This window comes from Ceratosolen solmsi, unplaced genomic scaffold (assembly GCF_000503995.2).
Source record: "Ceratosolen solmsi marchali unplaced genomic scaffold, CerSol_1.0 scaffold10, whole genome shotgun sequence".
Classification (NCBI taxonomy): Eukaryota; Metazoa; Arthropoda; class Insecta; order Hymenoptera; family Agaonidae; genus Ceratosolen; species Ceratosolen solmsi.
Genome location: NW_011948412.1, coordinates 9,638,350 through 9,656,152, shown reverse-complemented (window position 1 = coordinate 9,656,152; position 17,803 = coordinate 9,638,350). Strand labels below are relative to the sequence as shown.

General features: G+C 34.1%; 2 protein-coding genes across 2 annotated transcripts; both read right to left on the bottom strand.

Annotated features, from left to right (window-relative positions):
- Positions 1-267: 267 nt before the first annotated feature.
- On the bottom strand, positions 268-10,847 carry LOC105364816 (MAM and LDL-receptor class A domain-containing protein 2). Its single transcript, XM_011502849.1, has 10 exons — positions 10,474-10,847; positions 9,109-9,276; positions 6,481-6,645; positions 4,419-4,589; positions 3,463-3,571; positions 3,225-3,381; positions 3,021-3,153; positions 2,770-2,943; positions 2,163-2,495; positions 268-1,029 (listed from the first exon to the last, which is right to left on the bottom strand). The coding sequence occupies exons 1-10, from the start codon at positions 10,541-10,543 to the stop codon at positions 557-559; spliced, it is 1,953 nt and encodes a 650-aa protein (XP_011501151.1). The 5' UTR covers positions 10,544-10,847; the 3' UTR covers positions 268-556.
- A 1,468-nt stretch (positions 10,848-12,315) lies between these two features.
- LOC105364806 (uncharacterized) lies at positions 12,316-17,222 on the bottom strand. The gene is made up of 10 exons (XM_011502837.1): positions 17,030-17,222; positions 16,565-16,648; positions 16,418-16,492; positions 16,146-16,200; positions 15,964-16,048; positions 15,713-15,883; positions 15,397-15,594; positions 15,118-15,323; positions 12,476-14,559; positions 12,316-12,391 (listed from the first exon to the last, which is right to left on the bottom strand). Exons 1-10 carry the CDS (start codon positions 17,150-17,152, stop codon positions 12,326-12,328), a joined length of 3,147 nt encoding a protein of 1,048 aa, XP_011501139.1. The 5' UTR covers positions 17,153-17,222; the 3' UTR covers positions 12,316-12,325.
- Positions 17,223-17,803: the final 581 nt, after the last annotated feature.

Sequence of the window (17,803 nt, the reverse complement as noted above, 5' to 3'; positions counted from 1 at the left end):
TAATTTATACAGATTTACGAATGTAGCATTCTCTTTTTGAATTATTACGATAAATCTTATGCTTATGTGGGTATTCTAAATTAGCGAACAGAGAAAATAATTAAAATGTATTCATTTACTTGTTCATCAAGTTATTAATTGCACGTTACATTTCACAATGATAAAGTTTACGATGCAATTATTACTTTTATATAGCGCGCTAGAAAGTAATTATTACACATAGATAATACATGTATAAATGTAATAAATTTAATATTCAACGTAAATGTTTTTGTATTTCTATTAAAACTGTCCCTTTTATTCGTATATAATGCGAATTGCGTACAATACTGAGCTACAATGAATTTCACGTTGCCTTATTACAATAGGAGCATTTTTATTATGATTATTTTGTACCTTATCTTTTCCTTTTGCCCAACTAGAATAAAAGTTATTTACATGATTGTGATATCGTGACAATTATTTACCTTTGGGAATTGCGGCGTTAAAGGAAAGTGGCGATAAGCTATTTAATGGATACCATATAATTTAGCAGCCAACTGAGTAGATTTAATATTTACAGCTCTTCAAATTCGCCAGCGGGCTTCGCGAGGTTAAAATCTAGCATCTCATCGGAGGTAAGAAACCGCACGTCACTGTCCTCGGAAAATGCCGATCCACTAGAGCCTCTTTTATAAGAGCCTCGCTTACGAAGAATGACAAGCGCCACGATCGTAGCTATTGTCACTCCCGTCAATATTCCAATAACAATACCAATGATTCCAGGAAAGCTAAGGGCCCCGGTCGGCTCCAGTTGCCTAGTGTCCTGAATAATCACGTGTGCCGCTGAAATAATAGTTAATTGTTTATTTTGTATATTAATACCGAGCCTTTGACTGTCAAAATAACTTGTGCCAAGATAATGATTTGTCGTTACGTAGCGACGATTCGACTGCTTTTGAATCCACCTCGATCTGTAAATGTCACGTGGATAAATTGATCGTTTCGCCGCATGTAAACACGAAGCCATTCGGTGCAGGCTACCGGGGGCTATAATGATAATAACACAAATGCCTTAGATCTCATAACATTATGCTTTCTATAATGCCTGCGCGATTATTTATTTTACTAATGGCTGTTAATATCCTTTTGCAGCTTGTCGTGTAATTTACGATTATTACAGCCTATGTGAGGCCGTGTAAATGAGCAAGATCCTTTTAAAGGATAGACGTTAGAAATATTTGTAATTTACGCGATTCGACATAAATATACAAATTTTCAAATACAAAGAATATTTCAATTGGATAAAAAATCTCTGCTTATCAAATATAAATTCAAAGAAAATTCGAATTCTCAAGCAGTTCAAAAGCAAGTTATATAGGAATGATAAAGATGCAAAGTTGTACGTAGAATGTATTAGAGCATCGATGCTCGATTGAAGGTTCACTTAGAGAATTATCATTAGTAAATGGTATTTATTGCTTTAAGTCATTCTGGAAAAAGTCATTTTAAATTCTACAGACGTTTTTGTTACTTCGCCTTGTACTGTCAATAGCAACGATAAGGAGATTTTATGCCGATAAATTGTAAAAATAAATTATTATGACAATTATCGATCGTCTCGCCTACTTATTACAAATATTGTCAATTGTACGATATTTGCACAATACTGTCAATTAATTTAAGTCACTTAATTTAATTCACATTAAATTATCATCTAATTGAAATGATAAATAAGTTGTTTAACTTTTTCCTAGGCCATACTTATTGTTAATAATTTAACATTGATTATTAGAATATTTTATTTTTTTATTTTTATTATAATTCAATGGATATGGGGCAATGATTAATCAATGATAAATAACGAAGGATGAAACTTTGTTTATCTAATCTATCTTAGTATAGTATTATTATATGGCCGAGACTAAGTAAGCGATAAGTATGCGTAATGAGGTACAGTTCACTAAATATTTAAGGTGTCATTAACATAATTATAATATCAAGCGCATCGCGCGAAATGAAAGAATAATCAAGGAAACATATGAGGAATGAAAATTTACAATAACGATCGAACAATGCTTGGCAGCAGCTGAAATAATGATTAATCATTATAGGCGTATTAGATAATTCGAAAGTCAAAGGTTTAGCGTAACTACACGATGCACTTGTACGTATGTTTTTACCAGTTTGCGTGTGTGCATTGCCGCTTGATAGTGTTGTTTCGTGTATGGGAATGAAAAACGGAGTTTCTATGTTAACCGCCGTTGTCGATGAGCTTGTAGATGTTCTCGTCGATGCTCTACTAGTTGCTCTTGTTTCGGCATTTGTTCCGCGCCTTGTTTTAATAGTTGTAATTTCAGTTACAATATTTGTTGGCATTTTAGAATTAGTTGTATTATCCTCCTGTTTAGTTGTTTCGGCGATTGTCATTGCTTTTTGCGTCCATGAAGGGATGACTGCCGGTGTAGATGAATCTTTCGATACCGAAATATTGGTCTCCGTGGGTTCCGAAACATCTAAAATTTTAATAAAAAAAATTCCTTTTTTTTTTAACGAATTTTAACTCTCACGCGCAAACTCTCTTTACTCATAATGAATATTTTCATTTATCATCATTAGCTGCTGTTTATTCCTCATCTAAGCTTGTAGTATAATCGATCAACGCAGTCTTGCTTAAATGTTATATTTTACGGGTAAAATCATTAAATGGAGACAACAAATGCTATGAATTAGGATTACGAGCGAATCGTAGGATGAAGTGAAATCAATATATTTACGAACGAGATGTACCATAAATACAATATTCGGCGTAATCCGGGCAGCATGATGAATTGTCAGCGCAATCCAATGTGCATTCGCATATGTCTGGACTCGAATAAATTTCGTACATCTGAGAGGATTCTGTAAGTGAATTAACACAACGGTCTCGACAACTCTGCATTCCATTGAACGCTTCTACTTCATCTGAAAATTGCATCAACGATAAAGAGCGACGAATATAAATGGCCTCGATAGTTAAAGCTCGTGGTGAGTTTGCTTACCGGCATTGGGAGGTACGTTGGTTACGTTGATCGTAACATTCTTAACGTCGCATTCGTCTCCTTGCAAAATGGCGACATCATCCACGGCAATGTCGCTTACGTATCTTGAGCCACGCACCCCTTCAATAATTATCTGCCGATAAAAACTTCGATATAATACTCCGGCAATGAATTTGCCGATACTTATCATAAACAATATCCTACCTGAAAGCTATTGTTTACGGCGGGCAATTCGAATAGGCCGTGAAGCCACTGGTTCCCCTGATTTCCATGCTTCGACCACACGAGCTTCGGAATCTTCTCCATCTCCGATTTAAAATAGACATTAAGGCTTCCTATCGTTGCGCCGTACATATGATACCTTATCGATAAACGACAATTAAGACACACTTACGACACGATATTGTCGCTAATTTTAGATAAGTCAGTGCTTTATTATTACCAGAAGGAAAAGCATCCCGAATCCGTGAGGTTGGCTCTATAAAGAGGCGATAATATTCTCGCCGTATCGTTCACTAAGCGTCCGGATGCTTCGATGTACAAATAATATCCTGTAAATATCATTGCATCCGTGTTAATAAACGAAATTTTTCTATAATTGACTGCGCGCAACGCTAATGCGAAGTAATAATTTGCGAATGCAAATAAGACGTATGTGCTCATTGTTTCGACGAACTACTATCTTAGAGAGGGATGCTTTATTGAAATTATCAATTAAAGATAATTCACAGATCGATTATCCGTTAAATCCGTAAATTAATCAAGAAAGTCCTTAAAGACATTATTTCTCGGATGAATCAATCACTCGGACACGATCATCAAATTGATAAATATTAATGTTTTGTAATTTCGAGCACCGAGTATGTTGCTTATGACTTATTTTGTGGCTGCACATCTACACGGAATTACGTAGAGTAACGTGAAGGCGCATTGTTAAAATGTTCAATTAATTCTGACAGAAAGTAGAGCATCGCGAATAGCGTAAGACAATTTATATGATTATACGATTTTTCTTTCTGTCTTCGGTGTTTTTGCTTTGTCTTGAATATTGCACGAATGGATCAAAAAAAACAAAAACAAAAAAAAAACAAAAAAAAAACAAAAAAAAAACAAAAACAAAAAAAAAACAAAAACAAAAAATAAAAAACAAAAACAAAAAACGTGAAAGTATTTGACGATCGAAGAAACCGTTGAGATACCGTTGTGCAGATATTTGCACAGTACTATTACTACTGGAGCGTAATGGTGCTTCATTGTGTTATTCCCGAATTGTCCATGTTTACCATAAGCGTAGCAATTCTCAAGAATAAAACACAAGGCATGTAACTATCGCTTGATCCTTAGTTACAGCCAGCAAGATCATCCACATTATAATGAGAAAACCATTGATGAGTGTACCATCTTTTCCAAATCCCAGCGTGTGGTCGTAGGTCGGACCCGTCCCAATGTGCGAGCTTGGCGTCTCGAAGCGATGTCGAATCCAGTCGAAGTCGTGTTTCGGATCCTGTTCCCACCAGCAGAGACCCTCTTTTTCGAAATCGCAGGAAGTCGGCGCGACAGCATTTGAATCTGAATGGGTGCACTCGCTTAATCACGTTTATTATTTCAGGTGAGATATTAGGGCTCTATGGATTTGTGCACGCATGCTCAGACTTTGGCTATAAGCTGGAATAATGCCGCTCGTGCGTACGCGCCGTGTGGCTTTAAGAGATTGATTTTACCATGGGCCGATGGCATTTAGATATCCTCGCTCGTTTATATTAGCGATAAACGTTGCGATAAAGATATATTTGCGGTCATGCGTCGCGGGTAACATTCATCCCTTCGCTCCACAATGACTCGGAAGTAAATTTTCTTATTCGTGTATATTTCTTTGGCTCGTATCGCTTCTTTTGCCATTCACATTTACTCTAAGTTGTCGAAGCTTCACGTGGTCAATGGTCAATAAAAACAAAAAAAAAAATTTCATTTCACGCACAATGAATTGCGAGCTTTGTGCTTTTAAAATAACGTAAATATCCTGGCTAAAAAATATCGTGTACCTGAATCCCAAGGAGGAATAAACTATTGATTTGCTCTGTTATAATTTATCACCTTGCTAACTTAATTCGGAATTTCAGCGTATTAGGGTTGCAATTATTTAAACCCATCGAAAAGTCGGCGAATATTACGTTGACAAGAGAGAAAGATTAGCCGTTAATGCTTAATTAGATTAATAAGTAAACATATGGGAGTAGTAAAGCCGAGACAGAGTGAGAGAGAGAGAGAGAGAGAGAGAGAGAGCGAAAAATAAGGTTAATTTAAATAAATTTGCATTTAAACTTCGATACACCTTATCAAGCCTCTAAATGGAGCAATAAATTTTTTTCTTCCTTCGTTACCGATACGGCTCGGTAAATTTTCATTTAAATTACGTTGTTATGCGCGCCAAAGGCGAGAGACGCTCGCTCATTCTCATTTTTTCGTTATTGTTGTTTTTAAATGCGGTGCCTATTAAGCGTGTATGAGCATGCATACGTCAATGTTGACGTGGCCGTTATCGATTTCTCTACCTCTCCTACGACCATCGCGTGCCCAATAATCTTTGAGAATTTAAATAAGTGTCTCCCGCAAAGAAAATACTTTTTGTTTCAAATAGTGTTAGCGTAGTGCTATTATCAATGGCTGATATAATAAATTTCTGACAATAAGCGTAGTAAATTGTTGTAAATGCGATGCCGTGACTTTCCTATTTTTAAACGGATCATCGCCCAACTCAAACGTCTGCACGTATATCCCTCCCAATATTTTCAATATTATCCCCATTTGCCGCAGACTCGCTAAAGAAATATCGTATGCTCATGAAATATTAATATCCGTTGCGCTTTTAATCTCATAATCTCTTAGCCTTAACGATCGTTCACTCGCAGTGACTAAGTGCAAGCAAAAATAAGCGTCTCGTGGAAATGTGCGACTGCAATGCCGAATGCGCGTATCCGAGGAGCAAACGAGGCTCAAAATTTGAAAGCCCATTATCAATATGACGATTCTAATCCGGGAGGGGCGGTGGGGAGGGGGGGGCGGCGGTGGTGGAGGAGAGCATTGGCTGCTGCATTGCCAATGGCGAATGCCGCGGGCGATATGGTAAATCAGCTCTATCTCGATTATCGTTGCGTGTGCACTCACGACGGCCGTGCAATGTCCGTTCGGAAAATCTCCAAACTATGCGATTGACGCGACGAGACATTCGGCTCGCAACGAAAGTATAAAGTGGCGTTAGGTCTGCGGTGATAAAAAAAAAAAAAAAAACAAAGAAAAAGAAAAAGAAAAAAGAAAAAATCGTCGATTGATCGAAACTGCCCATTGGATGGTCGCGCGATCATCATCATCGGCCATTTCACAGCTCGTCCTTACCGGATGGACACATCCTCTGTGTCCCGTACCTGCACTCGTCGCTGTGCGCGCATATGTATGTACTCACCACGGCAATAGGGCGCCGTGCCGTTCCACTGACGGCCGTCGCAGTAAATTTCGGCGTTGCCCACTCGGACATAGCCGGGCTCGCACAAGTACATCAATATGGCACCCCGGTACTTCTCGCCGACGACCGCGTGCTTCGGCACTGGAATTGGGGGACAGCGGGTGCCTGGAAAAATCGAGATGTCGACATTGTGAAATTCATTTGCCTACCTTCTCACGCCTTAATTGCGTTTAATACGATGTCTATGTAATAACGCCACTTATAAATTGCCAATAATATATTTTTTTCAATTATACATATATTTTCTGTTATACATATACATATATACACGCATATTTCCATGACGATTTATGGGCCTTACACGAAGCAAGTTGCTTTTAGCTTTTAGGTCGCGCATTTCATTACTTGGAAATTTTTAAGCTTCTTTAACGATGTGACTTGGCAGGCTCTTCTACGTGTTAAATGTGACGTAGAAAATCGAAGTGATTGTCTTGTTTGAGAATTTGACGGGTCGATAAGGCTCGCTCGCCTAGAAATATGTAAACAATGACTTTTCAGGGATGCTAATTTGATTAATTTTGCAACACTTGGCTATCGACGGAAGCACGAAGATAATTTATTAAATTAAGCAAGAATTTATATGCCTGCAAGTCATATCAAATACAATATTTGTATATATATATATATATTTTTTTTATAATTGAGCTTACTTTTGTAAATCGCCGAAGATTGCTGTATTGAATTCGATCAATGAATTCTCATTAAATGTGAGAAACATGTTATTCGCTATCAAATAACATTACGGACATAATTATATTATTCATATACTTAATTATAGCGTAACTTTTAGAAATATTAATCTATTGTTTATCGTGTGCTTAAAAGTTTGAAGAAAAACTCGTGCTTTAAATGAATTATCGCGAGCTACATGATTGTATGAAAACAATACGCGAATACTTAATAATTATCGCTTAAAATTACATGTTTATTTTGTAAAGCAAACTAGATGTACGCGCTTAAAGAATATTTAATATTACGTAATATCATTTTACGTTTTCATTATACGTATTTGAATTTCAGGAAGGTTAACTGCGTTGAATACTTTTATCATGATTATTATTTATCTAGTTTCAACGCATGTTTCTCGGCATTTCCTTGCCATTGAATTATTATTTATTATTATATTTCGACATTAATAAATTTTGTTAGCTAATCATATAAACACGTTCTCATCTATCTATTTATCTATCTACTTAAACTTAATTTTCATATGAATGTACAAGATAATTGTGAACAAAGCATAGAGTGTCATGCATGTCTCGTAATTCGAGTGAATAAAAGTTAGAATGCCGACGTTAAATTTAACAAAATTGAATTCTCATAAATTAATTAGCGCCTCATTTTCAATTGTAAAAAATTGATTTTTACAATTCTATGATTTTACTATACGTTGTTTTTTCTTTTTAAAAATTATTATAATGAATCAATGCTTGAATTGATTATAAATCTCATTTTTACTTATAGAAAAGAATAAAATTATCAAAATATTATAGAAAATTTCTTATAAAAAATATCTTATTAAATTATCTTCAATTATTTACTTTAAAAACTCGTATACGAGATTGCCCGTCACATATTTAAACTTTGTATTACGTTCCAACATATTTACTAATACTGATGTTGTATTAGTGATGTAACATATGTAACATATATGTCATAGAATTATTTAATTAAAAATCTAAAGTAAAATTACTACGGTAATTAATTTTCTTAATAAGCTAATTCGTTTAAGGAAATAAATAAAATACGAGGAGCAGTGAGATTGAATATTTAATAAGAACTTTTTAAATGGCTTTCAATTTTAAACAACAGCCACGAATATTAAATTATTAATATTGCAAATTGTTGTATTTATTACTTCTTTTTCTTTTGTTTTGTGTTGATTATTTAGTAAAAAAAAGTTCACAGCTTTAAATGTACGTGACTGATTATAAATGTGCGTAAGCATGAATTCGTGCGCGATCGCATGTCATCGATATTGGAGATAAAATAATTCCATTTAATATGTACCTTAACAAAACAATTTTTTTTTTTTTCATTTTTTTTTTTTTTTTTTACAAATGATTTACATCGTGTCACGTTAAAGATGTAGCTTCCTTTATAAATCATTAAAATAAATAAAATTTCAAACGAACATTGTTCTACGTAGCCACATAAACACAGCCAAAATTAGCCATGAAAGTTAACTGAGTAGTAATCTTTTCAAGTAAAATATATCTCTCGGTTAAAACAGTCTTGAATTTAGATTTTGGAGTTGGTATTTCTCGAGAGAATTCGCGAGATAGAGGAGGTCTTTGGCGAATGTGGTAATGAGAGTATATAGGCGAAACAGGCGAGTAAATAATAATAAATTTGATTTTCTCATACGCCTAAAAGTTTAATTGTAATTACCTAAGGTAATTAAATAAGCTCTTGTTTCGAGTGTTTGAAGTATTTTTTAAATTGGAGCTGCGTAATTTAAAAAGTAAATTTTCAATTTTAATATCGTAATTAATGTATGAGCGGTTGATGATTGTGATAAAAGTATGAGAGTATGTAAAAAAAATCTTGGATAAAAAAAATACTTACTGACACAAATGGGAGTTGGTGTATCCCAGGAGCCTCTGATGCAAGTCGAATATTTATTACCAACGAGCTCGTATTGAGCATAGCAGCTGTACCTGATGATCTTCCCTCGTCCTCTCACTCGAATTCTTCCGTTTATCAGTCGAGGATTTACACATTGAAAGGAGTCAGCTATCGGGCAATAATTGATGCGCTAATTATTTAATAATTAAAGCTACCATGTGGGCAGCGGACGCGTTCAGCAATTCATGGGATACGACTATCGCGTCGTATTGTTACTTTATATGCGCAAATACTATGGAGGAAAATATTCTACAATATAGTTGATTAGGCATAATGGAGGTAGCGGAGAGACAATAAAGGATTTATCGAAAGTGTCATTATTCATATATGTATATAATTTATTAATATAGTTTATTGGCAAATATAGCTGAAACAACGACGGCCAGAAGAAATGCGAACGATTACGTAAGAGATTGTGCTTGCGAGTGGGATAATATCAGTAGTAATAAAATTTAGTATCACGATAATTTTTACTCGTTGTTGAGGCAAAATATTTCATAAATTATGATAATAGTGCGGAGGAAACTTGAAGCTATTAACGAGTGTATGGATGGCCGTTAATACATTGGCTGCGTGCATAATTGAGGACAGTTTGGGATGAAACCAGATGGACTATGAAAATACACGCCTACAGATGCACTTGCATAAAGTATGGATTTTCGTACGAGGCTGTGTGCGCTCTGTAGATGCTTAAGACACGTAATTTTCATTTTCCAATTTCGCTGTAGAGCATGATAAAAGCGCTCGTCATATCAATAGTCACGAAGTAACGAAACCCCACTTGCGTCGCGCATTAATTTGCTATTGGTGACTGACTCAGTGCCGCAATGACCAACTCAAAAGCAATGGACGGATTTCAAATCTTAACGGCATTTTATCCGCTTCGAGTTTGCCAGTTTAGCTTGCACAGTGTACTTATTACTCCGGCTGCGTTCAAAGAGTCGATTTACCCGCCCCCTTTCTTACGTTTACGCGCGATTCTTCATCTACTTTCCTACAACAAAGTCATGGGATAATTCCCGAAGTTTCCCAAAAGCCCCGACTCCATCGAGACATTAAGCTTCAAACTTGTCTTTTTATTCGTCGAGCGATGGGTTTTAACTAAAGAGCCGAACTTCTTCTCTCTCCTCCAGCTTAATTGTCACTACTTTCCTTTCATCATTGCTGTCCGCCGCATCTAAACGACTACGCACGACTTTCCCTTCGGCTCTATTAAAACTAAGCGCGCTCAGTTTACCAATGAAAATGGAAACACGTAAAATTGACCAGAGCCATGAAAAAGTGAAAAGTGAGGCTGAAACTTACAAAGTGAGCTGCGAGGACTGGATGCACACTGCGTAATAATGAAGAAAATGAGAATAACGATGCACCTCATAGTGGCGATTTATTTATTTTCTGTCTCATACACTTGAACGGCTTTTAAACACGATCATTGCACTTTACGGGTCATCGCGTATTGTCAGATTTGGGATAATTTGAAAAATCCAAATGCCCCGACTAACACCCCAATGATATTGCAATTAACCACGCGAAATTTCCTCGCCAAGGAGTCGCGAGCGAAGAAATAAAAAACAAAAAACAAAAAACAAAAAACACATACACACAATCGTTAATCGGCACGTGAATGGTACCGAAGCGAAACTGTTGGTTGTAAGAATCTTCTTTTTCGTTGAACCCTCTCGGACAGTATAGTCGAATAGTATGGGTGGACTAGCTCGAAGGCGGAGACGCAGCTTCCGGCGGTGTGTTCACGCGATTTCCTCTTATCTGCTTCCGCTTTCCCTTATCATTAGTTAACGCTGTATGTCAGGCCTTGAAAGGAGTTTTTCAGTAGTAGCCAAATCCCAATAGGACTCTGATGATCGGTTTTTATTCTCTCTCTCTCTCTCTCTCTCTCTCTCTACGCTATGCCATTAAAGTTTCCCTTAACCCGCCCAAAGAAAACTTTGTAACGGAAGAAGCCCAACTTCAATACGCCTTCGAAGCATCCTCGCATACAAATTGACCGTTTGGTCAATTACTCTTTTTCCATTCGGAGATAAATATAAATGCATATAGACGTTCGACTGTGAACGAAACATAAGGAATACACATCAATCGTGCTTAAATAGTTTGAGGAATGGGCATGTTTCTTTACTAAATAATAATGAATAATTAGCAACTCCCGGGAATTCGTGTTTCCTGTGCGCTCTATACGACTTCGAAGTTATTCCGATAACGGTGTGAAATATCCTGTACATTTTTTTTTTACTTCTATCGTGTTATTGTATTTGCTAATACATATTTTACTATTTTATGTTCTCGGAATAATTGAAACAGAGTGCTTCGACCTTAAAAGATATTGTTGCTTTGATTATCCGTTAGTAGGCAATTATGATATTTTTAAAGAGTTTTCAAAATTCATGGAAACAGCGTTTGTGAGAATTGCTTAAAATACAATGTAATTTGAAATGAAATTATGTGTAAAAGTATGATAAGAATTTTTCTAACATTTGATGTGTTGTACATAAGAGTTTAGATTCGAATTGTTGGGATACAAAAATGGCGTGTGATATTTATAAAAAAAATTATATCATAGATATAGGGTGTTATCGGGGATAATTAAATTACTTTGCTAAAATTAATATTACCACAGATTTATAACAAAATAAATATGCGTGTATTTATTTGTTACACAAATTTTTTTTTTTTGAAAAATAATAAAGCTTTTAAATATAAAAAGTTGGTAATCAAAATTATTTGTTCAATTTTTTTTCTGAACTATTCATTATATAAATTATATGCTATGATTGCCGTTTTCAAAACTAAGAACTTAACTCTCACCGCCTACATACGCATACATATAAATACGTACACACGCACACACACAAATATATACACACAAATATATACACACATTATATATATATATATATATATATATATATATATATATATATATGCATATATGTGTATATAAAAATGTGTGTGTACATATGTATATTTGAGTACATTATTCTTTGATTCTCAAAAGTTACATAAATAAAGAATAATCTTCATTTTCACATATATTATTCATATTATTATGTTTTTGCTTTTAAACTAATAACGATTTATTTATAATACAATGATTAACTTTCTCTATAGTTTAACTATATATATTTATATTCTTTTTATTTCACGGCCTGTTGGAATGTATAAAATGATTCATTTGATTCTGGTAATCATCATTTATCTTATAATCCTAAAAATAAACGTGCATTTTGATCAATTTTTGATAATTGTAATATTAATCATTTTAGTCGTCAAAATATTTTTATTATTGTACCTCATTATTATTATAATGATTCGGTTGATACCCGACCTGCGAGTATAAAGAAGATGGAAATTGCTTTTGCATGTGCTGTCCAATGTACTTTTTATTACCAACAGCCGAATGAATGGGCATATTGTGCTGAGTAATAAGTGTTTGATTTGATATGCTATTAGGAGCAAAATGAATTGAATTCCTGCTTAATTTGAAAAATTCGTTATTTAAATTAGACAATTTTTGTGCATTTGAAGCAGTTATGTTGCCGACTTTATGAATATTGTCATATTTAAAATCGGAACTAATAATGGATTGAGGTGCTCCTTGAGAATGTAATTGAATTGAAGGCATTAAACATTGCTCCTGATTTAATATTTCGCTTGTAAAGCAGGGCTTTATTATTTGATTGAATTGGTGGCTTGGAATGCTTGGCTTATGTATAAATGGACAAGAATTGGCATCATTTGCATTATAAATTGGACGTCTTTGAGGTACTCTATTTTCCTCAATGGCAATAAACTTTACTGGTTGACATACATTTTGTTGTTGTAATGGCAAGGAATTCATCAAAGATCCTTGATTATGCCGTTGATTTAATTGTTTTCTACACATCTGGCAATCATTTGTTAAACAACAATTGGAATTTTCGGTCCTCTTGAAGATATAATCTTTCGGCTGGAGAATTTGAAAATCATTTGCGGACATACAGGATGCTTGTTCATTGCACTTTTTTACATTGTGTGAATGACCATCATAGTTTGGTTTTAATGCAATACTGAAGCTCTGCGATGAAGGTATTTTATTATATGCTATACACGTTCGATTATTGTAATCCATATGATTTTTCGAGTTATCATTTTGTTGATAATAATAATTAGGTTGTAAATTATAACGTTCCTCTTGGGAAGAATACATACGCTCCATACTTTCTTGGGAACAATTTTGACTCGAGCAGAGAGTCAAACGATTTGCTCTTTCTTGAATATCACCAAAACTTGTCATACGAGTCATGCATTTATTGTCTTGTTCAGAACTTTCTTGTGACAATCGACATCTATGAAAATCTTGTTTAATATCGGCGAAATGTAATTGTTCCTTCAATGGAGACAATTCAAAAGTTTGATTAACAACAAAATGCTTCTCAACATTATTTGGCGATGGGAATAAGTGTCTTTCTGGTGCAACATTTCTTTGAAATCTTTTGTTCTGCATTAATGGAATATTTATCCTTGATGGCTGATTATATTTGGCATTCATGTACATATATTTACACTTTGGAGCTTCCATCAATTGATTAGAAGTTGAATTTCCACAATTTGGAGTACGTTCGCTCTTTAAGCTACTATCCGAATCAAAATCTAATAAGGATGGCTTATTCACTGGATCTCCAATTTTTGGATACTTTTCTATACTAAGTAAAATTTTGTCTCTACTTATGCAATCCACTAAAGCGCGATTTTTTCTTAATATAGCTGGAATATGCTTTGTATTCTTATGTATTAAAAATGAACTTTTAACATTATCATTTACATAAAGTTTGTCCTTTTCCAATTTATGATTATTAAATTCCTTTCCACAATTTCTCTGAATATCAAAAATACTTCTTTCTTTCTCATGCGTGTTATTTGTATCAACATCTTTCAAGTACCGAGCAATAAGTTCTTGTCTTTCTGGATGAATGCAATCCATTTTCAATTCCGTTCTTGCACTCTCTGGATCTGCGTTTACTTTAATTGACGAAGGAATTTCAGCATCACTTTGTTCACCCTTTGATGAACAAACATGTTTTCTTTTCAGATTGTTTTCAATAGTGAACAATGATGTGGAAAAATTAGTTCTTAAATCATCAAAATTTGTGGATACATCTGAATTATTTTCTGAAATCCATATTGGATCTTTTATTTTCAATTCAGAATTTTTCTTCAAAATTCTGGCTATTGCAGAATCGGGCTCTAACATTATTTTTGAATTATCAGAAATAGTGGTCCTATTTACTGAGTGCGAGCTTTCCTCACATACAGAGGTTTTTTGTTGGTGAATATACTCTTTAAATGCATTTGCATAAGTATTTCTTAAAGCAGCTTTTGTAATTTCCATTGGATCTAAAAAATTCAAATTTATACAAGGTCATTTTTTTCTTACAATTGACTTTATTGTATTATATTATTATGTAATAACTTTCATTAATTCGAGATTCAATATTAATATTACTTTTTAACTATTACTACCTCTGTTGCTATTATAAATTTTACAATAAATTAAATTTATTACATAATCATAATAATTATCTACTAATTCATGCAGATATTATTTACAAATATCCATAAAATAATATAGTCGAGATTTATATTAATGGATTGATTAATGAACTTTCTTATTTGCCTAATGAATTTACACAAGTAAATCAATATTGGTCAAAATTGACCATATTGTGTATTTGCATATTGTTGATAGGTATGTTCTAAATATATAATGACAAAGCCATTTATGACAATCATCTAATATATAATTAAACTTTGAGAGCAATTGATAATTTAAAATATTTTAAAATATTTTAAAATATGTAATCTTTAATATAGTCATATAATTTTCTATTCATTTGCATTATCTTTCTAAATATTTTCATAAGCATCAGTTATATTATTTATGTAAAGTTTTACCTTTGACATTATGGCAAAAAATATTTTTAAGATCCTTTTCAGCAATCATTTTACATATTTGTACATAGCACTTAATTAATTTTGGATTTAAGGGATTAATTTTATGATTATTATTTTTGTTATTTAGTCTATTATCTACATCCTTATGTGGTATCTGATCAGTAAAAAAAATAACATTTTCAGGTGTTGATTTTCTGGGAGAAAATCTAAAACAAAATTAAGAGAGTGAAATGTAATTATAGATGTTATGCAAAGTGTAATGACAAGTTTTGTTTGTACCTTATAGGAGCAATGTTATCAAAATGATCATTATTATATTCAGAATTTCTACTATTTACACCAATATTTTCATCTTCAAATAATCGCCTTTTGCATTTTTCTTCTTTTGCAAAGGGTTTTATTACAGGGGATTGGTATTTCTTGGAAGAAAAATTTTTAGCTCTTGTATCGCCATCTAATTTAACCAGCCTCACTTTCCTATTTAACATATTAATGATAAAATTTTGATAAAATTTATTGCATAAATAATGAGGAGTAAATTAGTTATTGGATTTACTATAATAGAGAATGGATTTGAGGAGAAGAAATTAATTACCTTTTTATGCCTCCTAATATAGGACTAGACTTGACTACATTTTTAATTGATCTAGAATCATCTGTACAAGAACTACTTTCTGAAGAATCTTCAAAAAATTTTGCAATATTCATTTTAGTTTGTGAATCTACATTATTTTCTGTAGTATGTTTTTCCTTTTCATCTGGTACACTAATAATATAAAAATGACATAAGATTAAATTACAAGGCTATGAATTATAATTATCCTACAATACAATTAAAAGAATTACCTATAGTTGTAACCGCCACTTTGTAAAAGTTTTAAGGCATCGCTATGTAATATGGCATCTTTTATTTTCTTTTGTGAATCAGAGGCTAAGTAAATAATTAATAAGACATTTAATTAAATTGAACCGCTTCGAAGTGATATGTTTATGAAATAAAATCAAATGTACAATTTTAATAAACTCACGGCGTGTTAACAGCTTTCCTTTTACGCCTCCTAGAAAAAATCCTTTCGTATTGAGCTATAGACATATATCACATTATATAAATTGAAATTGGTTTATAAGAAAAAAAAAGGAAAAAAAAAAGAAAGAAAAAATTTCAATATTATTCAAATTTATTTGTGAATATTTCATTTAAAAACAAAACAAAAAAATAAAAAAGATAAAAAAAGGATAAAGAAAAAAAAAAATTTTGAATAAAAATAAAAATGTTAGAGAAAAAAAAATGTATACGTACTGGTTCTGGTAATATTGTCTCACTAATGATTTTTGTTTTTTTAATCAATGAATCTTGACTTTGAACTACATTTTCCTATATAAATTCAAATTAATTAAACAGTGCATTAGACATTTAGTAAAAATACATGGAATGAAAAGTTCTTACTATTTCAGCCCTCTTTGCAGCAAATTCATTGAGGCACTTCATCAAACTTGTTTTTGATTTTTTCAAATCTGCTGGTCTACTTAGCTATCACATTTAACGATAAAAAAAAATAAAAAAAATAAAAATTTAAAGATAATAAGTAAAAGTGATGAGAGTAGAAAATAGGTAAATACACCGACGATCGCATTGACCGAAGAATTTTTCACGCTTAATATCATATTTATTTCCATGTTCATTCGTCTAATAAACATTGCAACAACATTGTTTATAAAACTGGGAATATAAATTTATAACCTAAAAGCGCATCGATCATAGCAATCGATCGTCAATTAAACCGGCGATCAGTGCATTATTAGGAATGAAAGGAGGATGCTGCGAAGCGACTCTTCGTTCGCCAAATAATAGACGAAAAAATCGGTGAAATAAGCGCGAGATGGTGGGAAGGTAAACATCGGCTGGTCTTACCATGTTGCGTTTTGCAGCGAGGGCATTACGTCTTAGCTCCTCGAGATCCTTCTTACGTTTTTTCTTCTTAATTCGCTCATGGGATTCCTCCGAATCATACATCCTCATCGTCACCTTTCCCATGACATTTAAGATTCGCGCGACCCGCGTCGCACGTGATCCGAGGCCGCCACTATGTCACGAGTTTTTTCCTAAATCCCGCAGATTTGAACGCGTGCATATAGGCTCGCGGTAGATAAGCGCGCGTCGTTCCCTGAATTTATTTATTTATGTTTTTTTTTTATTGTTGCTGATGGTTGGGGAGGGGATGGGGAGGGAGGTGGGGTGGGGTGGAGCGGGAAAGCTCGCTCGAGGAGGCGCCGCGCGAGACGTATTTTCACTTCAGGCGCGTAGGACGCGGCTCTTGTTCATGTTTCGCTCGGCTATCGCGGCCGTCGGCCTACGAGCATTCGTCAGCTCGGGGATTCGGACGTAACCGGCCGTAGCTGTCGAGCGACGACAACACTATTTTCACTTTTCACCAGCCGCTCGCCGACTGACTTGGCTCCTCGCCTTCGCTTTGTTTCCCTTTCGCTCTCCTAGAGCTTTACAGTATATTGCGAGCACTATTGGTATTATATACAGTTTGTAATGACACTCGTCGTGCGTCGTCGTCGTCCTCGTCGTCGTCGTCGTCGTCGTCGTCGTCGTCGTCCTCGTCGTCCTCGTCGTTCTCCTCGTCCTCGTCGTCCTCGTCGTCGTGGTCGTGGTCGTCACTCGTACACCGACTTGTAC